Here is a 27,410-nt window from a genome sequence, read left to right on the forward strand (position 1 = left end):
AAATATGAACTTACAAGCAGCCCCTGTGCGACTGAAAGGAATATACGTCCATACGGCCACCGTACCTGATGACAGACGCGGAGCACAGAAGTGAGACAGGTTACAGACACTGAGGGTGCGCTCTTCCTCACCTCTCTGCACTAAACTTGTTATTTCCATCCGAGCTCACACCGCCCACCTCCGCTCTCTCTCTCTCTCTCTCTCTCTACTCTCTCTCTCTCTCTCTCTCTCTCTCTCTCTCTCTCTCTCTCTCTCTCTCTCTCTCTCTCTCTCTCTCTCTCTCATATTCTCTCTTATTCTCTCTGTATCTTTCTGCCACACAGTGGGTCGGTGCCACTGTTCGCATGCGCTCCTCCTGATTTACTCTAAACGTCCCCTCTCTTTTGAATAAATGGAGACAACCTGAGCCTCTGGGATTCATGGTTAAGCAACCGTTTTAAAACAACAAAAACAAAACAGGCTACCACAACTCTGACTTCCCTTCAACTCTTTGGACAACTCCCCGCCGCATCTCAGGTAGGCAAACCACCTCTAGTAACATATAATGTAACTCTCTTATTTGTATTCATGTAAGTCGCGTGTTGATCACTTCACAAATACGGAAATAAATTAGAAAAGTGGCCGAACAGGCTCGTAAACGTGCGCAGGTTTGAACGGAAAACCCGAGAAGCTGAGAAGTGATACGCGCTACATCCCGTGTCACCGCAGCGGTGACAGCTTGTCACAGTGTGTGTGTGTCATCCACATCAACTCACTTTGACTTTCAGGAGAACTTTTAATAACTCTTTAAGTTTGTCCCTGAACAGATGCCCAGATAACTTATTGATGCAAACTATGAATGAGGACTTTTGCACCTCTGTTTGTCTGGATGTTGTTTATTCGCAGCTAATCGAAGCATTCACTGACATGTTCTTGGCTCCTAAATGAATGCGTTTATTAGTTCTGTAACACAATAGCTGAAGTTCTGCCATCATCAAAATATTTGGGATTCCAATAGCAGATGCAGAAGACAATGGGATCCAGTGAGGGAGATGCAGAGGGACACACAGGTTATGTGCAGTGCATCCACACTGGTGGGACTGCACTGATCTAAAACTTCTTAAATGTCTCCGTTTTGCTGAAATATGTGTCATTATGAATAGTTAGAGATATGCTTTAGAAAGATCTCCTCCCTTTTAGAATTGTGCACAGGAAAAACACATTTATTTCCACCTTGTGACCAACGTGTATTAACCTTTCAAACGTCACATCATTGAGCAGAAAGCGCTTCACAGGAAGATATCATTTATTTACTCTTGGATGCATCAATGCAACGTCTAAACAATGACCTACCTGGAACATGAACACATCACACATACCTATATTAATACCTATTCTAAAGTTAGCTGACTGGATCTCCGGCTCTCTTCCGCCTCTCTGCGCGGACAGAACCCGCATATCAAATTCTTATAAGCGCCAGCTTAGCCGGACAATGGAGCCTTTATGATGGTGTGTACACCTGAACCAATCGCATCTGCCTATCAGCCAGCTGGCCAGCCGATCCCAAGTCTCGTGCAGTAACAGTGACATTCTTTTGGAGCATTGAGCCATGTTTCACCAGCCCCGATCAACCTGATCATGTATGTGCTGCAGACGTTTACAACATCATCAGCAGTGGAAAGAAAAACATTCTTCATAACTCACTTACCAGTCGGTCGGTGGGACATTTGCTTCCTGCAGTTTGTGTCTGCGTGTGCCAATACATACCTGTGGTTTAATCAATCTGTGCGGCAATGATGCCCACTTTCTCAAACAAGTTCATGCAGGTTTGGCAGTTTGAGGAACACAAAGTGTATTACTGATACATGTGCCGTAGTGACTCCTCACGCGGATCATTTGAGCTTCTACTTAAAGTGACATCGTCATATTATTTGAGTCGTCATAAGAAAATGTGTCTAAAGGTGAAATATGACATTTAGATTATCTAAAGAAAATTGTATCAGCATAGCGGAAAGTCAGTGGAAATGCAAAACCATTAACAAAATGGCTGCTCATTCATCATCAAACCATTAAATCTACTTTAACGCCTCTTCTAAAAACACCGAACCAACGATGCAAAGGTATTGACTTGTTTTAAGGCTGCTAAGTTATTGTGGCAGCAAAAGCATGAAAGACAATCAAAATATACAATGGGAAATTAAAAGCAAATAAATAAGTGAATATGAATATAAGTAATAACATGCAGGGACTGTGGTGCATGAGAACGATACGTTGCAGAAGAGAATTGATTACATGAACACTTTAATCTCAGTTATTGGATGCAGAAAGGATGCAAGAAACCTGCAAGATGTCTTTTTAGAAAGAAATGTAGATATTAACGTAAATAAGTTATGCTACTACTTCGTGGAAACATTAGGAAAGATATAAAAACTACAAACATAAAAAAATGACAAGTTATTTGTACTTGCTCTGTAGAATAAACACTTTTAATACAGTTATGCCAGGACCTGCATACAGACACGTGGTACTCTCTAGAGCTCTCAAAAAAAGCTAACAGTGGCACTATCTTTGGCTTGTTTGTGGCTTGTTTTTTTCTTTTTGGCTTCATCTTTCACTGGGTTAACCTCAGCAGCCATTGAGTCTCATTCATTAAATGTTCAAATGCACAGATTTATTTTGGATTTTTGTAAATCCAGAGTGTGGTCCCAACAAACTGATATGCACTAAAATGAGCACTTCTATGCGTTTCATTATACTCTCAAAACTGTTTGCTGCGAGTTGTTTGAATTCAATTAAATTCCTTTTGTATTGCCCAAAATCACAAATTACAAATTAGCCTCAGAGGGCTTTACAATGTGTACACATACGTCATCCTCTGTCCTGGGACCTTTTTAACGGGGGGAAAGAAAAGGAAGAAACCTTTGGGAGAGCAACAGACGAGGGATCCCTCTACGGGACGGACAGAGATGTGATAGATGTCATGTGTACAGAATGAACAACATGACAGAGTTACAACGCAGTCAATGCATAGGACTTAAATTATTCATATAATGAGATTAGTGAGCAGAATATTGATGGAACAAATTACAACTACTACTAATAACAGCAGCAGTGGATACAGTAGAATAGTAATGATAATAAAAGCAGTAATGGTATCGGTAATAGTAATAGTAATGTGACTAAGAGCAGAGAAGAGGAGCTCAGGTTATCATAACAGCATATCTAGGCGCTGGACCAAGGCAAGTCTGAGCCAGCGCCGGCTATCAGCGTTATCAAAAAGGAAAGTCTTAAGCCTAACTCTTAAATGTGGTGAGTGTGTCGGCCCCCTGGTAGTTCTTTACAGTTGTTTTACAGTCTCTACTTTCAGCTCACTTCACTGCTTCCCAGCGCAGATTTTATAATCCTTTTATAGCGAGTTTAGTGACTGATCACATGAAAGCACATTCGATTGACTGTAATTATAAACCTTCAGACGTTGTGGATGCAAAAGTCAAGATATGACTTTTAGTCGATGTTAATCATTACAGCACATTAAATGTCCTGCTTCTTGTATATCTGCATACTGTATGATGTAGGCACACATATTTCACCTTCAGTTTCAGTTTACATGGCACAGCTATGCTTCAGAGTACATTGCAAATGATACGTCGGTCTCAGTTGGATCTTAGCAATAATGACGCATTTTCAAACACGGGATCAGTCTAACGTAAATGACATCATACTGTACATTATGTGCTCTCATGATACATGAAATGAAAGTATAGTTTGTTTGAATAATGTTGGTCGGCTACCGTACGTCCTTTATTGACAAAGCGGTGGTCTACAACACAGAGTGTTTCACATTGAGGATTATTTTCCACTTGCATTGCAGGCTAACTGATATTCAGAGTGCTAATGTCAGCAGTTGGTTGTTGTGTGATGTATAAGAGACATAAAGGCAGAGCAGCGCGAGGTGGTAAACACTTCAAATACTGAGTGTTAGAAAACGATGGAAATAACCACGCTGCTCTCTGATGCACCACAGTGCGTCCTTGTGTTTGTGTGTCTGCCTCTTTTAAGTCTGCAGTTGCTGAAAAAAAAACGAAAAAAAAGGGGAAAATGCAAGGTTTAGTGCGAGGACACACACACACACACAGTGCACGTACACTGCTCTAAAAAGCCATTCAAGTCCCCTGACCACAATACTATAAAGAAAGGTGGCGGACTGAGAGGACTGAAGCAGAGAGGAAGAGAGCTACATCTGGTCTGAAAAGGAGGAAGCAAGGATTAGCTTTCTCGGTAATGATCTACAAAATAAGAGAAGAGAGAAGAGGAAACATGTATGTGGTTACTGAAGGATTCAGTATGTGTGTGTGTGTGTGTGTGTGTGTTCAACGTGTGTCTGCAGTGTACCTCTGCATGAGTGCATGGGTGTGTGTTGGTGTGAGCGCTTGTGGTTTCATCATCTGCAGTGACTGTGGCAGTATATATACACACACACACACTGTAGAGAGAAATAATAGCTTCAAGTGTGGGTGTGATATTTCTGTCTGCCTCAGACTGCATTTGAAAAAGCAGCTTATCGTTAACGTTGTTCACTGACCATCTGAGGGTCTAAATATTTGAAAATGTAGAAGAAATAATATAGAGAAAGTCACTGAAATGAGCTGAACTTGCAGTTAAATGCAGTTACGTTGAAACTTGTGAAGCCGACGGTGCTGATTCATCCGTTCCATGCGGCGCAACCAGCGTGCGTCTTGCAAGTGTATGGGGTCTGCAGAGGGCATGAAGGCACAAGCACACGTTTCCCATGCAGGGTTCAGATGACAGCTGTATGCAAAGGTGTTTGTGTGATTGTGTGTGTTTACAGGAGTTTGCGGCATCGGATAGCAGCAGAGATTTGCCTAACTGTATGCTGCAAGTCACAAAGCAGGATTGTTGGATAACACCCACCGGGTCAGACGGCATGCAAATCCCTGAGATGCATGGACAGCGTTTGTGTGTTTTGCGTGTGAAATGATAAGAGAGAGGAAATCAAGTGGGAGTGAGAGGAAGGTAAAGAGAGTCGAAATGTGTCTCTGGAAAAGTAAAAAAAAAAAAAAAAGAAGAGAGGGGAGGTAAATGGAAAGACGTCAGTGGATTAAAGTTGATGTTGTTTATAAGGGAAACGGATGAAGTGCAGAATGTGTGGGCCCAACTGAGCAAAGCCTCACTTTGGTGCCGTTATACCTCATGAAGAGTCACGTGCTTCTGCAGATAATCATCGGTGATCGTATTACAAGAGGTCAGTTATAGGTAATGCTAATGCTAGTCGATGTTAGCCCGTTGCAGATTGTGTATCAGGGCCCATTTTTCTGATTCGGTTTATCTCCCCCAAGTCTTTCGGACAACTAACCAGGTAAACTAAGACTTGTGTCTTAAAGCTTGTTGTGCCTCAAAACTCAAAAGACGTCACGTCTTTGTTCCCGCTTTCTTTTCATTCACCACTTTGTGCCAACGTTTGAATATGATACAGGAGAAATTAGTCAGACAACAACCACAGGTGGCAATTTCTCCATCAACACTTATTTTCTTTTTATTACTCTTTTTTTATTTATTTTTTTCCGTTGCTGTTTCACTGAACAAAAACCGCGACAATGACAAAAATACAAATAGACATGAAAGTGAAAATAAAATAAAAATTAATTAAAATAAAGGGGGGGGGGGGGGGGGTCACCCCTCACTCTTTACAAACTCTATTTTTTTTCAGGCCAGCTGAGAACACGACTCATCTTTTCTCTTGTACACAGTCCATTTTCTCCAGCATTGATCATGGATCCCTGCTTTGATCCTTAGAAATATATTTCCTCTACAATGTCCAGCCACTGTCCTGGGCTTGGAGGCTCACATTTCATCCAGCTCCTTGTGATGGCCTTTTTACTTAGTATCAGGATTTTAAAGAGGTAGATGTCCTTCTTTTGAATTATGTCGCCAGGTATCAATCCCAGGTACACAATCCGGGGGTCCCTGATGGGAATCTTGTAGCATAGGATCTCCTCCAGAGTCTGAATAACTCTCTCCCAGAATGTATTTTTATACATGTCCAGAAAATGTGTGAGTGTTTAGCATTCATCTGCCCACACTGTCTCCAGCATGGCTGCTCTTTACCCAGTTGTTTATGTTTTATGTAGGGTGTAATAAAAAAGCGGATTAAGTTCTTCCAACCGAATTCCCTCCATCTTCTAGAGCTAGTGGGAGTTTGTTGCGTTCTACACATGGAATGCCAATCACTCTAAGACAGTTCAACGTTCAGTTCTACTTCCCATTTCAGTTTTACATATAGTGTGTTTCTTCCGTTTCCATCAACACTTATTAATACAAATACATCTGAATACAATGACAAAAGAAAGTTTTACCACTTTTCAGGGTGTAAGGGATGGAAAACGGGACATGTGATGACGTGGAGGCGCTGTGGGAGAGGGTGGAGTGCAAACGTTACGAACTGTGTCGCACCATCTCTCCGTCAAAGCTGACCCCCTACCTCCGCCAGTGCAAAGTCCTGGATGAGCAGGATGAGGATGAGATCCTCAACTCCATGCTGCTGGTCTCCAAAGCAAACCGTACAAGTAGGTAGAGGGGGTGCATGTTTGTGTGCTTTGGTCTTCATCGTAGCATTTCTATGATTGTATTGTATCTTTTTCTTATGTATTAGTCGTGTTGTTTTCTCATCCTCTGAACCTGTGCGTAATGAAAGTAGGTACTTTTGTGTTTCTGCGTGTTGAACTTAAAAGTATGTCCATCGATCCCTCAGGCCGTCTACTTGACATCCTCCACACTAAAGGAGAGCGGGGGTATGTGGCATTTTTGGAAAGTCTGGAGTTTTACTACCCTGAGCTGTACAAGCTGGTCACAGGGAAGGATCCCACGCGACGCTTCTCCACCATCGTAGGTGAGACGCACCTTTGGGGTGCAGACACACCCACGTGGACACACAGCTTTTGCAGACTGCACACACACCTCATTACAGTTTGATTGGCATGGGCTATAATTGACAATGTACTTCTGAACTGAAGCAACCAGTGCGCTGTAAAGCTGTTTGTCTCAAACTAAGTGCCAAAAAGTGAAAAAAAGATCTGATTATTATCGGGAACCTTTTTTCTTTTTTTTTTTTTAAATGAAATGGAATAGCCATGAGAAAAGAAACACACTCAACTGCCAGATGCAGAGCTGGTTTTGTAGCTATGTTCAGGCAGAAACAGACGTATCAATGAGACATAGAGCTTGTTTGACATTTATCCAAATCAGTTTATTGTGCAGTCCTGTTACATTTGTATGTCGAGTAGATGATGTTTTATCTATAAGATATATTATACCCAATCATCTGTATTTTTCCTTCTGCCTTCTACCTGCCGTCTATTTCCTCATTGCAGTGGAAGAGGGTCACGAGGGGGTGACCCAGTTCCTGATGAACGAAGTGATGAAGCTGCAGCAGCAGTCCAAAGTCAAGACCCTGCAGACGGCTGAGCTGAGCAGGAAGAACTGCACCCTGGAGGACGAGCAGAAGAAGCTACGGCTGGCCAATCAGGAGCTTCAGGCCTTCCAACAGAGTAAAAACACACAATATTATTTTAGATATGTTCCAGTCAGGTCTTTATGTCTTAAATGGTGAGCATTAAATCCAAACCAAAAACCTACCACCATTTATACTGAAACTCCTACGCCACCACACATGATTGGTTGACCCTGCTTGCACCACAGTTGGGTTTTATTCAGGCTAAGTTGCCAATCACATTGTCTACCAAAGTCTATTCATGAAACTAGGACACTGTTGCATGTGTTACGTCCTGTTTAGTTGAACCCTGCAGCTGGAACAACAAACATGTTTCACAAATGCCAAAAATAACTCAGGCCAGGTCAGCATGTGTTTCTAACAGCCTTTTTAACAGGCATCTATATCGCAAATTTCCTGGCAAAATCGTATCCAATAATAACAAAAAACACACCCATCCCTCCTGAAACTTGGAATTTGATGCTATCGCCGTTCTTTTTCTAAATGTCTGTATTTGTCTAATTCAACAATTCATGATGAATTTTGTTCTGTATATCAGCAAAAAAAAAATCATTAGAAATAGCTGCAGCCGTTTATTAACTTACTGAAGGCTTTAAATAAAGATACAAAAGGCAGAAAGTGTATTTTTTCTGTGTTAGCTCAAGTCAGCAGGAGCTAGCTAACCCTGCTAACAGTGCTTAGCAAGGTTAGCGAGGTAGAATGAGGAGCCTTGTTCAGCGAAGGCTTTAAAGCTACAGAAGGTTAGGTTACTGTGTATGTGTTCATTTAGTTTGTGCAGAATAACTTTGACATTGTTGCTCTAGCTAACAGAAGCTAGCTGGCTAAATTCAGTAGCAGTTGTTAAGCTTGCTTAATCATACGATTATTTATTTCATTTTATTTAAATTGGACTCTTTTTGAGAGATCTACATTCACCTCAGCGTATAGTTTTTATACATTTTGCAATGATTGCTGAAACACGACAGCATTGTTACCACCCAATAGTCCGGCACCACACACTCATGTATTGTGTAAATGACCGCGCTCGGTTCTCCAGGGTACAACAAGTTGAAGGAAGAGAGGAACACCTACAGTGACGAGCTGCTGCGAGTGAAGGATGAAAACTACAAACTGGCCATGAGGTACGCCACGCTGAGTGAGGAGAAGAACATGGCCGTGATGAGGAGCCGAGACCTGCAGCTAGAGGTACTGATGGACACCCGAACGCATGAAAACATTGTCAATACATTGTGCCTTCGCAAACGTGTCAGAAATAATAATTAATGCATTCACTGCATGTTCCGGTGTAGGTTGATCAGCACAAGCACAGGCTGAACAAGTTGGAGGAAGAGTGCAAGATGGAGAGGAGGCAGAGTCTAAAGCTGAAGAACGACATCGAGAACCGGCCGAGGAGAGAGCAGATCTTTGAGCTGGAAAGAGAGAATGAGATGCTTAAGATCAAACTACAGGACCTACAGTCCATCATACAGGTATGCACGATATTGATGAGCAACAGAAGAAGTCGTCCAGTGGGCAAGTAACAAGCCACCCGACAGAAAAGGTGCATGGACACTACAGGGCGGGCACTTCTCAGTTTCAGACAATCGCCAATTATTTTAAATTGAGCAATATTAGCATTCATTTGGAGACGTGTGTTTTGTTAGCAAAGGATTAACTCTCCTTCTCTACCATCCCATAAATATATCTGTCCCTTTAGCTGCTAAATACTCCACTGTGTTCATTTCATACCCAACAATGTGTGTGTGTGTTTCTAAATACACAGCCGGGTCCACTACCTGCGTCAGACAAGGCCATCCTTGACATTTTGGAACACGACCGGCAGGAAGCACTAGACGACAGACAGGATTTGGTGAACCGCCTCTACAACCTCCACGAAGAAGTCCGACAGGCAGAGGAGCTACGAGATAAGGTAACAAACAGACAAGCAAACAGTACATTTACCCAAAACGAGTACAAACTTGTACTTTACTTTGAGTATTTCCATTTTGTGCACCTTTAAACTCCTACTTTAACACATTTTAGACAGACTTATTGTACATTATAGTTGCTTTTCAGATTAGGATTTAGCAGAAGAAAACATAATGATAAACTCTATAAATACATTGCGTCGATATGAAGTCTGTCCAACCACTTTGACAAGCCCGTTGTCACAGATGTCTGTTAGCAGTTCCCACGAAAGACCGACTTCCCCTCTAAATCTCTTTTTTTCCTCTTTCTTTAAATAACAGCAGCTATTCAACATTTCAAAACAAAATGAAACATGAGAGAGTCCAAAAAATTTAAAATAAACGCAGAACAAGTGCTTTTTTTACTTGCTTACCGTGGAAGTGATCTTGGTTTCAGAATGTGTAAATGTGTGAGGCAGAGTTGGGAGCTGGGAACAAGCAACGGTTCGCAAGAAACGCACCCTAGAAACACCAACACATGACCAGAGAGCCTAATGCCCATGAGGCCGCCTGTGAAACACACCCTGTGCAAAACCCCCATCTCAGGCCTCTTTCTTTACGTAATCTGGTCTTTCTTCTTTCTCCCTCTGTGTTTCTCTTCCTGTACTTGCCTTTGTCTAATAAACTATAATAACCTTGCTTGTGGTGTGTGTGTGTGTGTGTGTGTGTGTGTGTGTAGTACCTAGAGGAGAAGGAGGATCTGGAGCTGAAGTCCTCCACGCTGCAAAAGGACTGTGAGATGTATCGCAACCGCATGGACACCATCACAGTCCAGCTAGAGGAGGTGGAGAAGGAGAGGGACCAGGTGAAAACACACAGACACAGATTGAGCACGATTGTTTAGTTGTTGTTGTTGTTGTTGTTGTCGTTGTCGTGTTGCTTACTTCCACTCCCCCACTGCCGCAGGCTTTTCGTTCCAGAGACGAGGCCCAGCACCAGTTCTCCCAGAGTCTCATTGACAAAGACAAATATCGCAAGCAGATCAGAGAGCTGGAGGAGAAGAGCGATGAACTCCATATCGAGATGGTGCGCAAAGAAGCCAAGCTGGTCACCTTGGAGTGTCGACTACGACGGCTGTCCAAGGACATTGTTTTGGACCAGGTTAGTAGACTTAGTAGAGAAATTAGTTTACATGGTTAACAATCATGATAAATGCTCTCATTGCATCATTGGAACTTAAGAGTATTTCCAATAATTCGAAAATTTGCCAACAAATAAATCGCATTTTCCAAATAGTTTTCTCTCTTGTTTTTTGCAGAGTCTGCCGAGGGACCTGCCTCTGACCATCATCTCTCAAGCGGGGGACTATAAACCCGTCCAGGACCAATCAGAATGGTCCAGCGATGAGTCGCCAGGGGAGAAGTTCATATCTGAGGAGCCACGTCTCAAACGCAGACCCAACCTCAAAGCAGTGGTCAGCTACTGTCCCATACTCACATCTACTTACTTACTTATTAGACATTATGGCAAAGGAATTATACTTAAGAACCAACTTAGGAGTAAAAAAGATCTTACTTACCACCATACCACACATTAAGCCACTTACTCTCTCTTACAACGTTTAAGAGATCATATGATTGATCACATGTATGAGCAGGAACAGCCAATTAATCATAGATTTACCCTAAATCTCCCATATTTTATTGTATATACATGGAGCTGAAATACAAATTAAATGGAATTAAAAAGAAAACTTCTGCAGCAGGAAAGACCTTCTGCTGCTGGTATACAGATAACATATACTAGAAAGCTTTAAGTGAGACGTTTGTAAGAGTAACTTTAATGTTTTGTATTTTAGATCAGAGTTAAGTCTCCGGTCTGTTTCCCCAAAGAAGCCAACTTCGAGTCGGCTCAATCTGCTGGTAACGCACCATCATGTAGTTCATTCACACGTTACATTCCACCATGACGGTGACATTTCTTTTGCGCAAGCTCATCCACATTTGTCTCCAACTCTTTGTCAGTCAACGGCGGAGATTTGCTGGAAATCCAGATGCGAAACTCGCACATCAACAGCATCTCCCTCCCTCCCTCCCCCAGCATCGTGACGTCCCCCACGTATTCCCCCTTCTCAGCTCCCCCCCTCTCGCCATCTCCCTCCCAGCTCCCCTTAAACATGGCGGACCAGTCCAACAGGCCTAATATGGTGAGGTTTCTAAACCATTGCTTTAGTTATACATAGTTCAAAGAAATGATGCAGTATCGTGTTTGGTAAGAAATGAATATCTAATAGATTCAACAGAACTTTCTCAGGTCCTAATACATCGTTAACTTGAGTTGAGTTTAGAAGTCTGTATTTGGAGCTTCTGCTTTGTTTCTCCAGCTGCGTTACCGTAACGACAGCATCCTGTCCACGCTGCCGGAGCCACCAGAGCAAGCGTCGCTTTACCGCAGAGAGAGGGAGAAGGAACACGACTTCCACCCCCGCAGGTAGTCACAGCCCCCCCCCACACCAGACTATACGTGTCAGTCAATCCAGCCTACAGAATAGTTGTAGATCGTTATGAGCAACACTCGGTAATCCCGGGCTGGTCTGTGCTTAATTTCCTGGTGTGAATGTTCTCTTCCAGCCTCTCGGACTTCGATAGTGACAACATGGAAATGGAGTTTGGTAAAGTGTACTTTTACACTTTGCACATCACAAGTTTCTGCCCTGACTGAGCGTGTTCATCTTCTGTCTACCGTTTAAAAAACAATGTTATCTCTCTTCTCTCTGCCCGTCCCATCCTTTAGAGGACGAAGTACGGCGTGGTCCACCTTCTGTCCACTCGTCTTCCTCGTCCCATCAGTCAGAAGGGATGGACACGTACGACCTGGAGCAGGTCAACAACATCTTAAGGAAACTCTCTATGGAGCGGTACAGTACAGATAACCACTGCACTCGCATGCACAAGAATCATTGCAAGTCAAGCTCACTTATACACACCCTCTTCTTCTTCTTCTTCTTCTTCTTCTTCTTCTTCTTCTGTGTGCAGGCCGTTCCGCCCGTCTCTGTCCTCCTTCTCCAGGATCAGCGCTTCCCTGAAGCCGGTGCAGGAGCTGTCGTTGCTCGGCGACAACCTGCTGAGGGACATCACTCTGGTTGGCGGCAACCACAGCGGGATTTTCATCTCAGCGGTCCAGTCGGGCTCCATCGCTGAGAAGGTGGGGCTTCGAGAGGGCCACCACCTCCTATTGGTACGTAGTCTACTCGCTGGTCCAGGTTCGCACGGGGCTGTACGATGAGGAAAAGCTCAATTCATGTCGAATTACATCCACTGGCTGCAGAAATGGAAAAGAACAAGCAAGAACCTAGACATCTGACAGACGTACACGAGCAGAAGAAAGTGTAACAAGATTACAATTCTGAGAAATAAATATATTTTCATATGCCTGCTGTTTTTTTGAGTTCCCTAATTTGCTAAAGTGCCATAAATTAGGTATAAAACACCAAAAATATGAACGCTTTAATTTGTCTTCTGTTGTGATTTGCTGAGCAGCTTGAGGGATGCGTACGTGAGGAGAACCAAAGCATTTCATTGGATACCAGCACTCAGGAAGAAGCCTATTGGACGCTGCAGCACTGCTCTGGACCAGTCAAGCTGCACTATCGAGCCAACTTTGACTGTAAGTGTCGTTTGTGTCGGGCTTGAATGGGTTTGTGTAGGACACATATACTACGTATGTAAACACAAATGTGTGCGTCTCTAGCTTACCGCCGCCTTCAGAGGGACCTGGCGGAAGGCCCGCTGGTTTCTGGCGACTCCTTCTACATACGGGTCAACCTCAACATCTCCGGCCAATCCGACTACTGCTCTCTGAGCGTGCACTGTGATGAGGTGGTGCACGTGCTGGACACCAGGCACCAGGGCCGCAGCGAGTGGCTGTGCGCACGCGTCGACTCCTACACCGGCTCCGACCTGGCCGACCGTGGCACCATACCCAGCAACTCACGGTACAAAGAAGTTGTTGAAACTGAAACCTTTTTTTTTCTCGTATATGACGCCTGTACATTCAAAAAGGACATGTCGCAAACCAGCGCGGTGTAAAAGGACAATTGAGTATCACGGCATCTGCTCATGAGCGTGATGGAAACGTGCAGTAACAGTTGAGCAACCATGCAAAGTTGAGCAGGGGGGTCTTTAGGTGTGTACATCTGCTTTCACAATGTAAAGTTTCACTGATCTCCCCAACGCAGCAGCAATACCCAGACACACACACACATTTCATTTTCACACTTGAGTCCCACAACCTGTTGTCACCAAGAAGCAACGGAAGCAGCTTGTAGGAGGACAGCCTCTTAAATGATAATACATGTCGTTTTAACTTTTTCCAATTGTGTCAGAAATGTGAGTTTGACAATCTTGTGTTGATGTGTGTGTGAATGTGTGTGAATTTAGGGCCCAGCAGCTGCTCCTGGTAAAGATTCAGAAGTTAGTAACTCGAGGGGGGAAAGAAGAGAATGAGATCAACCGCAACAGGGTAAGAAACTTCCTGGACTAAATTTGAAAAACAAAAAATCACACACGTATATTTGAAAATGTGGCGTTAATACATTCACATTTGACTAAAGCAAAGCTGCTTGAGCAACTCCTCTGCGACATCTGGAGGCGCGTTGTTCACGGTCGCTTGTCACTCTTAGCCTACTTATACATAACTTACTTACAGTGTGTTCTCTCACCACGTAAGTCAGGACTGTGCAATGCTTCAGAAAAACAAAATCTCTGATCTGTAAAACGTGTGTACGCGCCTGTGCAGAACACTTTACAGCCAGAAGAAGCCGGCTTGTCTCCTGATCCCAAAGCCGTCCCACGCATGTCTAGAGCCAGCATCTTCCTCACTCAGATACTACAGGTAATGAAGTGGAAACAAGACTTTAGTCCCCTCAGTGCAATGGTGCACCTCCAACAGGAATCATTAACATGAAAGTAATCTCACAAATGTGTTTTTCATAAAAATGACAATGTGCAGCAAAATAATTAGCTCAGTACTGCCTCCATTAATACTTTTTCACGGCCCGTTTTGATTTGTAGTTTGTCAGCAGGGTGGATATCAAGTACAAGCGGATGAACAGCAACGAGCGCGTTAGGATCATCAATTCAGGCAGCACGGCGCTACCCAGACAAGGGTTTGAAGCGCTTAGACCAGAAGGTGAGTACAAAGTGATGCGGGAGGAACAAAACTCCACCGTGAGCAACCAGAAGAAACCTCAGGAAAGGGCCAACGTATTCTAAAAACGGAATGCTGAAAACTCACATTTGTAACATTGGAAAGAGTGAAATGCTGAAACGTTTTATTGTAAAGTGGCAACCGAAATACAAACACGGAAAAAGGAGTTGAAATGGATCGATGATACGTAAAGCAGAAAGTGTCACTTGAAGGGAAAGTCTTGTATAAACTTGTTTTTATTGCTCAAAAACCTGACAGCTGAAAGGGTGTGAAGGGTCAGTTGAGTTATAAGCATGTCGACGTGTACATTTGTGTTGAAGCGCTTCACCTTGTGGACCTTTAGCCTATCTTGTGTGTATCCCAATGTGTAACTCTTCTCGTGTGTGTGTGTGCTGTAAACAGACGCTGCTGACCCAGACAATGAGCTGAGCAGGAGCTTGAGCCTGATTCCCTACAGTACCGTGACCCTCCAGCGAACCCAGAGGAGGAGACCGGTCCTGTTCACTCCCACCGCTCTAGCCAAAACCCTGATCCAGAAAATACTCAACATGGGGGCAGCCATGGACTTTGATATCTGCAAACCAGGTCAGTGCATGATGGGGGAAAAAGTAATGCCCATTGTAAGACACGTCACGTTAATGTGTGCACGTGGAATATTTCTGGTTGGCGGATTCTCAATGTGTATCAAAGAGGGAGGAGGTAGTGGGTAACACGTAGTTAAGAGAGGAGAAGGAGAGAGAAGGAAGCTCTTATTGGGATTCAGGTCAGGTATTGTTTTGCACTGTGGTGTAAATGTTAAGGAGTGTAACCAGAGAGGCTGGAAGGTGGCCTCGTTGATAGATAAGGATGATGATGTCGACGATGACATAGAGGAGTTTAGATCCCCATTTAGGTGATACAGAGAACTAACGCTCCAGTCTCATGACAAACTAACTGCTCCCAGGACGGTGGGGTCGGACACAGAGCTGAACATCTGGCAAGACGAGAGGCTGTGTGATGTCGTGGTTAAGTGCAGATTCTCCCCAGGGAGATTAAAAACCCTCAAAGTTTCTGTTCCTTCGGCATTCAATGTTCTTGTGATGATCATGAACAAACGAAACAGTTTCTGAACATTTTCTTTCTACACGGTTGCGTTTGACTCTGTTCTGTTCCATTGTTTAGACACGCTGTCCAAAGAAGAGTTTCATCTGAAACAGAACGTGGAGCCATTCATTCACTACAAAGAGAAACACACCACTTTTGAATGCATCACCCGAGAAAACATAGAGGCTGTCGCTTCTAAGGTAGGCTATTATTGACTAGTGTGTGTGTGTGTGTGTGTGTGTGTGTGTGTGTGTGTGTGTGTGTGTGTGTGTGGGGCACCTGCATTTATCCGCTTACGTGTTTATTCTTAACTGAATATTTTGAAATACCACTCTTAAATCTGTATGGTGAATATGTAGATGGCTCCAGCAGCCGGTTAGCTTAGCGAACAGACTGGTTCGGTCCCAAACATTTTTTGAATTTAATAGTTCGCTACAGAGGCGCTGGTAGATTTTAATACTGTTTTCCTTGTGCTAAGCTAAGCTAACCGACTGCTAGCTTTTGCGTCATATTCACTGTGACGCATATGCATCTAAGAGTTTTTCCCAAAATGTTGCATTCTTACTTTTTGGAGTTTGTTGTTGTATGTATTCAATTATTGTCTATCTTTTGTCTTTTTTTTTGAGAAAAGATGATTTCATTTCTTTAATTTGTATGATGTGCACAATACCACGTTGTCCTTTTTAAAAGTAATCAATCAGGCAGAATGTCTTCTGAAAAAGATTATTCGTCGTGTTACGAGAGGTGTCGATCGTGTACCCACGTGTCCGCGTTACACAGTATAGATCTGCGTTTATCTGTAAAGCCCATTCTTTCCACCCGTCACCAGGGCAAACACTGCCTGCTCGAGGCCGAGCTGAGCTGCGTCAAAGACCTTCTGCGGCGAGAAATCTACCCGATCATCATCTACGTCAAGATCTGTGAGAAGAATGTAAAGAAGCTACGGTAGGCCTGAAAAAAAAGCCCTCTCCTCACTTTCACACATTTACCCACAGCTGCAAACCACAGCCCCTTTTTTTCCAAACGCCAATACGTCAGTCCTTGCATGACATTTTGGCTCCAAGCAGGAGGTGAGATTGAACCAGTCAAAAGGAAAAGTCTCTATTTTGACTCTCTTAAACTCAGCGGTTTACTGCACAATGACATTCAGCCGCCAGCAGACAATAGCTGTGAACTTGTGAACAGTGAAAGGAAAAGCTGAACAAGAGCCGTTTCCTGTCCACAAAAGGTGAGAATTGGACACCTCATATGACCGGTGTCACTTCAGTCGGCTGCGGTGATAATAATGTCAGTGCAGATACATGAGTCAGCGGCAACAAAATCTGACGTCTTGACGTTTATTCTGGTGGATTTTAAAAAGTCAAATAATAAAAATACATTATTTTGCACAGCATATTTCATGCTAAGATGAAGCCCAGAGTGTTTAAAAAAAACAAAAACACAACAATTTGATTGCAATAACACAACAACGATACCCTTTAGGTTAACCAAAATACAATTCCAAATAAAAAAAGATTTATTGTGGGACACTTTAGGAACTTCTAAAAGAAAGGCAGTGAAAGATTGGAGCGTTCTCGCTAACAGTCGCTGATATATGAAGGTGCTAGATTATGTAAAGTTTTGTAGATTAGTAAAATAACTTTAAGATAAATTCTAAAAGATACAAGTAGCCAGTTTGGTGATGTGAGCAGGAGGGCTAATGTGATCTCTCTTTTTGTATTTGGTCAAAATCCTGCAGCGTTCTGAATGAACTGTAATTTTCCTAAAGACTTTTTAGGGAGACCAATAAAAAGAGAGTTGCAATAATCCACGCGGCTGGTGATAAAAGCATGTGTCGGCATTTCCGCAACAAAAAATAGTAAAGAGTAAATGTGAACCCATTATTATCTACCTGTCTGAGAATTAAAACAAAGTACAGTAACCACTGTTGCAAAGTGTCTACAGGATCACTGATATTGGGTCCCAGACATGACCACACTCACCACGGCAGCGCTGCTTCCTTCCTGTTTCCTGTCCACACAGGAAGTTGCCTCTGCGCGTGGAGTCGGAGGACGAGTTCATGAAGTTGTGTCGGGCCAAATTAAAGGAGCTGGAGGGAATCCCCTGCCTCTATGCCAGCGTGGAGCCCGAGGCCTGGGCAGGGACGGACGACCTCATCCGGGTGGTCAAAGACCGAATCCTGGAGGAGCAGAAGAAGACGGTCTGCGTGGAGCAGGACCTCCTGTAGACGCACGGACACACACATGGAAATAGACACGTGCAGCCGAGCACCATAAAACGCTCTTGAACATCAAGCTCTTGTGCATATTTATGCTAAGACTCAAAAATGCACTTGTGGACACTCGCACTGTTAAAGATTTTAAAATAAATGCATTATATATATATTTTGTAAAGGAGTGTGTTTACTATGATTTAGGTAAATAAACGAATGGAAAACATCAAAAAGGGACATTTTTTTCACTTCACAGTTGAGCATTTAAAAGGGAAGGTGTTCAAAGTGCACTTCTGTGAGCAGTACTTTCAATCTCAGTCTGATGTGACTTAACTTTGATTATACTGTCCTCTTGTGGCTACTGTCAGGCTCTCGCACTGTAACCATTCAAGTCAAATCGGATTAAATCACATCAGCCTTTTATTTATTTATTTCGGACATTTTTTGTTGCAAATTTGTTACGCGGTGCTTCTTCTAGAAATGTTACAGAAATAGAAATATTACATAAAGGAATAAACCGATAAACCGCTGCTATTTGAATAGAATAAAGTAGAATAGATCTGAATGCGTAATGTTATAGAGAACACACTTACAAGTGACAGACAGCTTTAGGGTTTCTAAGGTCTAATCCGTGTTTTCTTTCCCATAAAAGTGAACATAGGCCAATTGTTCTGCACCCTTTTCTTTCTTACTATGAAGCAATATCGCATTGTGAAATACATTGTGAGTATTTTTCAGAGGCCTTAAAGAGGCAAAACTGTGCAGCATTTCACAAGAAACAATGAAGGATTGGAAAATAGACTGATGAAAAACAGTTCTGTGTTTTAGAAACCGTGTTGTTTCTACGTGGACTTGAGATGAACTTCGCTTTCAGCTGTTGGCTGGCGTCAGTGTGTGTTTCCAGAGGCCTGGTATTCAATTTTGGAAGCGGTAGCAGGTTCCAATCATGCGATTTGAGTGTTTGGTGGCGCTGCTCTCTTATTTTTATTACATTATGAATCGTGCATTGAAGCCCGTGTCTTACTTATTACTCTTTGCACCAATGCTGTGGATTGCCAACACTGTATGTCATGCAAATATGCATTATATACCATTTTAAATAGGCTAATCATCAACAAACTACCATAATCAGTGTGCTGCTTTACTCTGCTGAGGCACTCGTGTAAAAAGACAACTTCTGGGTTTATTCAGCAATATTATCCATAACTCACTAAACCTGCATGTTTGTTGATTTCTACAGCTCATAAGTCTGTGTTCAGACAGAGATCTTTTTTTTTTGAAAGGCCACCAGACGTTCCAATTTGACAACAACAGACAGGCCAGAGGGGATTTAGAGTAACCTGTTTCATAAGGGTTCTAGATCATCTCCTCTTCTGAGAGGAGACATGCATCCAGCACTATGCAGCATTCCCCAAAATGATCACATCAGACGCATGCTGTGTGCAAGAAACAAAAACGCACTATGTCAGCCTTCCTTAAGTCAATACTGCATTTTTCGCTCCGTGTAGTGAAATACCAAGGCTAATATTTATATGACTTTGACTGTAAGCTACTCACCGATTTGTATTGTAAAATGTAATTATATTGAAAAGTAATCAACAATACAAAAGTAATAAACGTGATGAAATAATACGGTTGTATACAAGTAAACAAGTCTGTCAGTGCTTAGAAATGATGTTCTTGATCGCACTTTTTCCTTCTATTGAGAATGTTTTGTTCTTTAGTGTGTGTGTGTGTGTGTGTGCGTGTGTGTGTGTGTGTGTGTGCGTGCGTGCGTGTGTGTGCGCGTGTGTGGATTCAAAGTAGAATGGCTGCCAGGATACACATTTATATAAAACAGATTCATGAGAGAGCACAGCGCTGCGAATAAAGTCAGGAGTGAGTGGAGGTGAAATGTGTGACGCTGATTGAAAGCAGATGTGCGTGTGCGTGTGCGTGTGTGTGTGTGTGTCCGTGGGGGCTCCTTGCTATGTTTGATGTCACAGGATGAAAAGAGTTCACAAATAACAGGATTTTAACCGCATCAGCCGGAGGCAACAGAAATAGTCACAGATCCCCCACAGCCACATGTCCTTATCATCAGTCTTTTGATTGAATTTTTTTCTGTCGCTGACATTTGTTTTTGCAGGTACAGCAGGTTATTTTCAGCACGCGGCTCCGGTGGGAGGGAGGAGGAGGGAGGGGGGGGGGGGGGGGGGGGGGCTGGGGGCTGTCTACATAAATCATCCCTGAGCAGAGAGACATGTTGTGCTGGAGCTGACCCAGAAAAAAAAAAAAAAGTGAAACATTTCCCCCTCATGAGCTCACTCTGCAGAAACTTTCAACTACAAACTCTCGCGTTGCTTTGCGTGTTCACGCTCCATCTCTCTCCGTGAAAAAAAGAGAAAGAAAAGAGGACTCGCATCACAGGCTCAGCTGACGCGGCGCTGGGAGCTCGCGGGCACTAAAAAAAGAAGAGGTGAGAAATTGTCGCTTTTTCTTTACTCGTCTTTGACATTATTAGCAATAAATCTATGAAGTAACCCAACATGTCTCTCCTCGGCGGTAGCAGCGTGTTCCTGCACGCACCTTTGCTCAATGCGGTGCATTTGACACCTAGACCCCGCTGTACACTGATAGCGTCTTTTGATAAAAACACGGGCTGCGCGGAAGCTCGCATTTATTTATTTTTTCTTGCTACTCTGCGTTTGTCTCCACGTAAATTTGGACTCACGGCTTCACGCGACGCCCCCCCCCCCCCAAAAAAAAAAGCCTCCCGGTGTGAAGGAACAGCCCCGTTCACGCGGCGCCGCTCTCCCCGTCAAAGGCGACATTGTGTTCGGTCTCTGGCATCTGCTGGCGGCTGCTGCGGACAGGACGGTGCGATTCATCCTCGGCCGGGTCAGCAGAGACGGCTCGGCCGCTTCAGCTGTAGGCCTGACACCGACACGCTGATGTGGTGCTTCACTAACTTCACTGACCACGGACACGATATGACCATTTAGAGCTCGCAGCGTGACTTTAAATCACGTTGAGACTTGTTGACGCGATGCTGGCGCTTGCGAGTGGAAAAGTCCAAAAATATTCATAGTCCAAAAAAAAAAAAAAAAAAGGGGAAGAAAAAAAAAAAAGCGCGTGTTCAGCATTTCCTCTATGTCCCCAGATATTGATCTAATGCTTCAAACTACCGTCCATGTGTCTGCAGTAGACAGAGGAAGTGGTCAGATTACTTAAAAACAAACTATCACAAGCGAAAGTCCTGCGTTTAAATAGCACATCTCAAGTAAAAGTGCTCCATGCGTAAACGTGTTATTATATTGTATACATTATGTTATTATAGGCGGTCAAGGTGCATCTATTTTTTGTATCATAGTTAGAGCATCATAGTTTTTAAAATCATCACGTCGTGTAAAGACAAAATCTTAATTTCTAAGGGTCTCTGTTTAGTTGTAGTGGAGTTGCAGTTTAACCTGAAATAGAAATACTAAAATAAAGGACTCTTATTTGAATAAATTCAAATGCCTGATGCCCGTATGCCTGATTTAATGTCCTTTATAGCACAGCAGTGGATTGGTTGCTGTGCAGAAGAGGAAGAGTGTAGCCCTGCCGCCTCTGGAGGGGCCAGTGATGACTTTCCGTGTCAATGGTCCCCTCTCTGCTCCGGTGAAAGAGGAAATAATGTGAGCACTGCTGCAGGAGAGCGTCGGAATGAAAACAGTGACGCCCTGCGACTTCTAAAGTGCAGCGGAAGGAGATGATAGACTGCAATTAAGAAACACGAATCATGAATTTATGATTGCAGAGGTAGAAGAGGACACGGGCCGTCCTTCTGCAGCTCTCTGCAGAGCTCTCTAGTGCATTGCATGAGCACAGTGAGCTTCACTGTCTTTTTCCCCGACATGCAGAACGTATCTTCTTGGTTAGTTTTTGGGATTTGGCCGTCATTCAAAGGCTGCTAACATTGAGGCTTTTATTACTTGTGTGTGTGTGTGTGTGGGGGGGTGCTCGGTATTCCAGTGTGCCGATGCCATACCATAATCCATAGGAAGCCTGGTATGGGTACAGCGGGATACTTGTGCAAAGCAAAAAGTTATTACTTCACGGTATGCAGAGCCCAGAGGCATGCACACATTTGACAACCATTTGTGATTTTACTGCCGGGAAGGAGTGGGAGTTAAGTCAACGCGGAGAGGTGAAGGAGAAACGCAGTGGAAGCCAATAAACTGTCAGACTTGCTCTTATTGCTCTTGTTTTAAGGCTCTTGTTTGTTTGTTTTTATTAGTAACAGAAGAGCAAGAATACGCCGCTCACATACAATCTTTAACTTTCTAATTACCTGTATGCTTTGGTAAGTGTGAAGCTCTACCTAGAAACATTTGAAAAACACTTAAATGATCTCCAAAGTGTTGGTCCGCAGCCTTTCTCTATCACTATACTTAATGCGTAAGTGTATTTCTTCTCTTCTCTGCGTCTCTGTGAGCTTATCTGTGTCAAATGTGCTTACAAACGTACCAAAAACATCACATTTAAAAGGAATAATGTCTGTTTTTAAAGTGTTTTTGGTGTTGAAATGCTAGCCGGTGAGGAGACGAGCCAGCACATATCTGGTTATCTAACAGAGAGAGAGATTGAATGTGTAACGGTGCTTCTCTCTGTGTGTGTGTGTGTGTGTGTGTGTGTGTGTGCGCAGGGTGCAGCAGGCATGGAGCAGAGGTGAGGGTTCATTCACGGATGGCCAGTTCCACTCCCGAAGAGCACATTCCTGCAGCACAGCGGCGTCACGATGAGCCCACCAGCCTCCGCTTCAGTCGCCATCTACCTACCCATCTATCGCCATGGTGAGAGAGAGAGAGAGAGCTCCCGGACCCTGACTCTGTTGCTGTGGTGATCCTGTAGCAGAGCAACAGTCACTATGGGAACGTCCAGGATGTTCCGTATTTTCGTGGTCCTGGGCTCGGCCTTCATGATCCTTCTGATCATCATCTACTGGGACGACGTCGGAGCCTCCCACCTGTACTTGCACACTCCCGTCTCGCCGGGCCCCAAAATCCCACACCCCCCTCCTCCTCCTCATCCTCATCATCATCAGCCTCAAACCTCACGGACGCCGTCCTTCCTGTCCGACATCGACGCGTTCGTGAACCAGTTCCTGGAGCCGGGGACCGGCGAGCCCACAGACACCGCCCCCGCGGATGCCAGCAACCAATCGGAGAAAGCAGAGGAGCGGTATGTACCGCGGCGGGAGTGGAAGATCCACCTGACCCCGGTGGCAGCCGAGCTCCGGGAGAGACAGGTGACTATCTGATTATCATCGTTGTCTTCAATAGTACTGGTAGGACTCGATGTGTATTGAAGGCCTGAGCCTTTTCCACAGGTATAAACAACACGGTTCGTGAATAATATTGAAGGGTGTCGGTGAGCGAGCTGCATGCTGTGCTCGCGTCATTTTAAACTGAACCAAACCACAGAATACGTGAAAACCCCCCGTGTGGCTGTACACCTTAAAGTGAGGAACAATGGAAAGAAGAAATGAACAAAGATATCGCTTTAAATCGCTAACAATTCACGTGTCTGTGCTTGACCAAACGCTACGACCAGGAGCAGCGGCGGAGGTTACTCCAGGAGATGTGCGCCAACGACAGCGTGGTGTTTCCTGGCAAAAACCGCTCCTTCGACGACATTCCCAACAGGGAGCTGGACCACCTGATCGTGGACGACAGGCACGGCGTCATCTACTGCTATGTTCCCAAGGCAAGCGGACACATTTACTGCTTTAACGTTAACGTTTAGCGCACTTGCGATGCAAGTCTGGCAGGACTTTATTTTCTCTCTAAACGATCAAATACTTCAAATTACACTCATGGCGATGTGTGCTCTTTACAATAAATGGTGAACAAGAGCTGGAACACTGGGTTGTAGTTTTAAGTGTGTTTTTCTCCCATCCATACGACACACTAATGAATACTGACTGGACTTCTACTCATGCTCCCCCCTCTTAGGTCGCGTGCAGTAACTGGAAGCGCATCATGATCGTTCTCAGTGAAAGCCTGCTGCGGGACGGCGTCCCCCAGAGGGACCCGCTGGCCATCCCCAGGGACCTGGTCCACAACAGCAGCATGCACTTTACCTTCAACAAGTTCTGGAAGCGATACGGCAAGTTTGCGAGGCACCTCATGAAGGTTTGTATAATCACTATTCCATATATCTTATATCCCATCTGCTAGCTTTCATTCACCGTTAGTGATTCTGTGATTCCATTTTTGAAGGTGAAGCTGAAGAAATACACCAAGTTCATTTTTGTGCGGGACCCCTTTGTGCGCCTCATCTCCGCCTACCGGAATAAATTCGAGCTGCGCAACGAGGACTTCTATCGGCGCTTCGCACAGGTCATGCTGCGCCGCTACGCCAACCAGCCGACGCCTCCGGCCTCCGTGGACGAGGCGTTCGGCGGGGGCATCCACCCTTCCTTCTCCAACTTCATCCAGTACCTCCTGGACCCTCAGACGGAGAAGGAGATGCCCTTCAACGAGCACTGGCGGCAGGTGTACCGGCTGTGCCACCCGTGCCAGATTCAGTACGACTTTGTGGGCCACCTGGAGACGGCGGAGGAGGACGCCGAGCACCTCCTGCGCCAGCTGCGGGTGGACAACGTGGTGGAGTTCCCCACCTCCCACAGGAACCTCACGGCCAGCACCTGGGAGTCCGATTGGTTCAGCACAGTGTCTGCCGAGGCTCGGAGGGAACTCTACAAGCTGTATGAACCCGACTTCAGGCTCTTTGGCTACGACAGACCAGACTCCATCCTCAATGAGTGACCCACGTTTCTACGAAACTCACCCAGCCACACACACACACACACACACACACACACACACACACATTTTTTATGTAATGAAATAATGCTACACTCCAACAACAGTGGCACCTCCCCTTGTTCTGGGGTTTGCAGATGTATCCTCCAGGCTTATATGTGTGTGTGTGTGTGTGTCCTACACTGAATGTGCACACTGTTCAGGACGCTCGCTGCCCTAAAGAAGCACACTAATGAGGTGAATCCAGGTTAAAAGCCATTATCAACTGTTTTCTTTTACAAATCACAAAGATAACAAGAAGCACACGAGTCGGAGTGAGACGGTTGACGTCGTGCAAGCAGCGCACGTCCCCAACGCGTCGCACATTCAGATATAGTCCTCGACCCCAAAACTCCGCTCCCAACGTTGATGTCACGCCGCGCGCCCGTCACTCGCGACGGCGACGCAGGCTTTATGTAGCAGGACGCCGAGTTGATGTCACAGAGCCGTACACGTCGCCGATGTCACGGGGAACCCCTTTTTGGTCGTGACGCCGACACGGATGCAATGAACAGGGAAACGTGGGGCGCCGAGTGAAAGCAAGGTGTTTTTTGTAGATTAGTTTTTAAGAGCGTTAGTGGTCGTGTAATTTATTTCACATTGCGGAAGCGCAACGTTTAGGCGGAGGACGAAAGGGATTTTTTTTTTAATGCGCGTTTAAAAAGACATCAGAGACACTTCTTTTATACCTCATACACAGACGAAGCTGATACTCGCTTGTTGCATAACACGTTCTGCACCACCTTATGACATTAATAGATGACTTCATTTCAGACATGTTAGCAGCCTGCTCCCTTTGACCAGTTTTCAAAGCATGATATCATCTCATCGCACAGAAGCACAGCAGATCCAGTGAACGTCGGGCCTGCACATCTGGATTTGTCTCGGCTCGTCTGATGAGGCAGAAAACCGGAGTCTCTACATTTTAATCATTTCATCTCAGCTGGATGCACCAGCTGAGATGAAATGCACAGAGGCTCACCTCTGTGCATTTTCCAAAAGGGAACGTGAGCTTTTAATGCCTGTTGTGTTGCCATGACGCCGTTATCCTCAGCAGTTATTACCGTTGGCCTACATCGGGGTAACCCTGGAGACTGCAGCAGTGCGGCTTCACGGGCAGCGTTTCTCGTGGGACGCACGGGTATCTTGGCGCGAGGAGCCGTGCACGTGGAGCCAACACAGAGTGGGGATGTTTTTTTTTTCTTCTAGTATTTGCAGTGGAGATCCATCACGCCACAAGTTGTGTTAATGCAGGATGAGGCTATGCCAGTATTAATGTCCCGACTATCCAAGTGAAGGGGGGGGTTAAGAGTGGGGATCGATCAATGATCGGGCTGCATGTTTTATACGAGGAGATAAGACAGTGCCTTTTGGTTGCAAAAGTTTACACAGCAAAAAAAAAAATTTTTGTAGAAGGACTTACTTTTTACTTTGAACATGAAGCAGTGAGAACTTTATGAAGCCACAAGGTATACTTGATGTACTGGGCCTTGTTTATCTTGTTATTCTTTGGAAAGAATAGGAAACAGCAGAGCCCTTCAGCAGGAAGGCCCGACTGTCCTGTTGATTCTGCGAGGACTCTCTCTGTGTGTGTGTGTGTGTGTGTGTGTGTGTGTGTGTGTGCGCGCTCGTGTCCAGTGGATTGCTTTCTTTGTGTGTCGTTTAACACGGGATTACTGTGTGGTTTGTACTGTATGTCACTAAGCTGTATGTGTTCACACCGCGGACTCGTCGTTAGTTCAGTGACTTCTGGAGAGGATGGGATTCAGTCGGGAGTCAATGAGCGGTTTTCCCAAATGTCTGCCAGCGTCGTGTGGTGCGTTTTTGTCTTTTTTCCATGTAGGTCTAAGTGTTCACAGAGAAAAGCAGGTCAATGCTCGGCACAAAAAAGAAGAAAAGAAGAAAAGAAAACGGACCTCGTCACCGCACACTCCCACCTCACCAGTGTTTGGATTGTCAGGTTTTTATATCTCTTTTGTATTTTTCGTTTTTGCTCTTTCGTCGTGTTTTCTTGTTTTACAGTCCTGATGTCAGACTTTTTGCTCTCGGCTGTATTTTCTGTAAAAGTGCAAAACACAGTAAGATGGAATCATTTTGTAAAGGGAAACGTTTATTTATTAGCAGACTAAAACCTGAATACATGCTGCTTCTGAAATGAGAAAATCAGTCTTTGTGTGGTAAGAGATCTTTATGATTAGTTCGACTGGCGGCATGTTTATCTTTTAATGGTCCACAGTGACCTGACGAGGATGCTGTTAAACGGCTGACAGGTCTGTTGAAGCTGCAGTGCCACATCTTGTCCTACATTTTGACCTCATGCCAAATCCTCCATTAATTATTGTCCCTGACCAAAAAAAAAAGAAAAAATCTATTTTTGTGATTCCTGTTTTTTGCTAAACATGTATTCATATTTCATAAAGTCACAAGAGACGTTGTTGTCTGACAAACGTGTTCCCTCTCTCTCATGTTTGGGGAAAATGCAAAGTGTTCATTCAGTGTTATGGCGTCATGCATCATCTGGTCTTCGTTAAAGAGAAATAAAGGTTGTGGGGCATGATGGGATACGCATTAGTCTCTCTTTGTGAATTAGGATTTCTACCTCAGCACGTTATGACGATATAGATTTCACATGAGATCATATCGGCACAAGGATGTCCCTAAAAATAATTATTTGTATTATTGTC

The 27,410-nt window shown here is 44.3% G+C and overlaps 2 protein-coding genes across 2 annotated transcripts; both read left to right on the plus strand.

Moving 5' to 3' along the window:
• Positions 1–334: 334 nt before the first annotated feature.
• On the plus strand, positions 335–18,452 carry card11 (caspase recruitment domain family, member 11). The gene is made up of 25 exons (XM_079176958.1): positions 335–516; positions 6,364–6,563; positions 6,749–6,886; positions 7,368–7,544; positions 8,544–8,692; positions 8,797–8,976; positions 9,270–9,416; positions 10,133–10,258; positions 10,360–10,554; positions 10,712–10,867; positions 11,252–11,315; positions 11,418–11,599; positions 11,777–11,883; positions 12,024–12,064; positions 12,187–12,310; positions 12,429–12,630; positions 12,933–13,059; positions 13,144–13,387; positions 13,833–13,914; positions 14,191–14,286; positions 14,466–14,583; positions 15,004–15,186; positions 15,763–15,884; positions 16,514–16,629; positions 17,707–18,452. The coding sequence occupies exons 2-25, from the start codon at positions 6,374–6,376 to the stop codon at positions 17,909–17,911; spliced, it is 3,471 nt and encodes a 1,156-aa protein (XP_079033084.1). The 5' UTR covers positions 335–516; positions 6,364–6,373; the 3' UTR covers positions 17,912–18,452.
• Positions 18,453–20,333: 1,881 nt separating this feature from the next.
• Positions 20,334–27,255, plus strand: LOC306708950 (carbohydrate sulfotransferase 12-like). The gene is made up of 5 exons (XM_079176929.1): positions 20,334–20,354; positions 22,566–23,168; positions 23,474–23,626; positions 23,875–24,054; positions 24,142–27,255. Exons 2-5 carry the CDS (start codon positions 22,788–22,790, stop codon positions 24,688–24,690), a joined length of 1,263 nt encoding a protein of 420 aa, XP_079033055.1. The 5' UTR covers positions 20,334–20,354; positions 22,566–22,787; the 3' UTR covers positions 24,691–27,255.
• Positions 27,256–27,410: the final 155 nt, after the last annotated feature.

This window comes from Pholis gunnellus, assembly GCF_910591455.1.
Source record: "Pholis gunnellus genome assembly, chromosome: 17".
Lineage (NCBI taxonomy): Eukaryota > Metazoa > Chordata > Actinopteri > Perciformes > Pholidae > Pholis > Pholis gunnellus.

What these genes read in the sequence shown, in the direction of transcription:
- card11 (XM_079176958.1), top strand. Translation starts at nt 6,374, where the DNA reads ATGGAAAACGGGACATGTGATGACGTGGAGGCGCTGTGGGAGAGGGTG. An exon ending in GCCGAGACCTGCAGCTAGAG is followed by an intron (nt 8,693 to 8,796) that starts GTACTGATGGAC and finishes GTTCCGGTGTAG; the next exon opens with GTTGATCAGCACAAGCACAG. An exon ending in AAGAATGTAAAGAAGCTACG is followed by an intron (nt 16,630 to 17,706) that starts GTAGGCCTGAAA and finishes CTGTCCACACAG; the next exon opens with GAAGTTGCCTCTGCGCGTGG.
- LOC306708950 (XM_079176929.1), top strand. Translation starts at nt 22,788, where the DNA reads ATGGGAACGTCCAGGATGTTCCGTATTTTCGTGGTCCTGGGCTCGGCC. An exon ending in CCGAGCTCCGGGAGAGACAG is followed by an intron (nt 23,169 to 23,473) that starts GTGACTATCTGA and finishes CGCTACGACCAG; the next exon opens with GAGCAGCGGCGGAGGTTACT. An exon ending in TTGCGAGGCACCTCATGAAG is followed by an intron (nt 24,055 to 24,141) that starts GTTTGTATAATC and finishes CCATTTTTGAAG; the next exon opens with GTGAAGCTGAAGAAATACAC.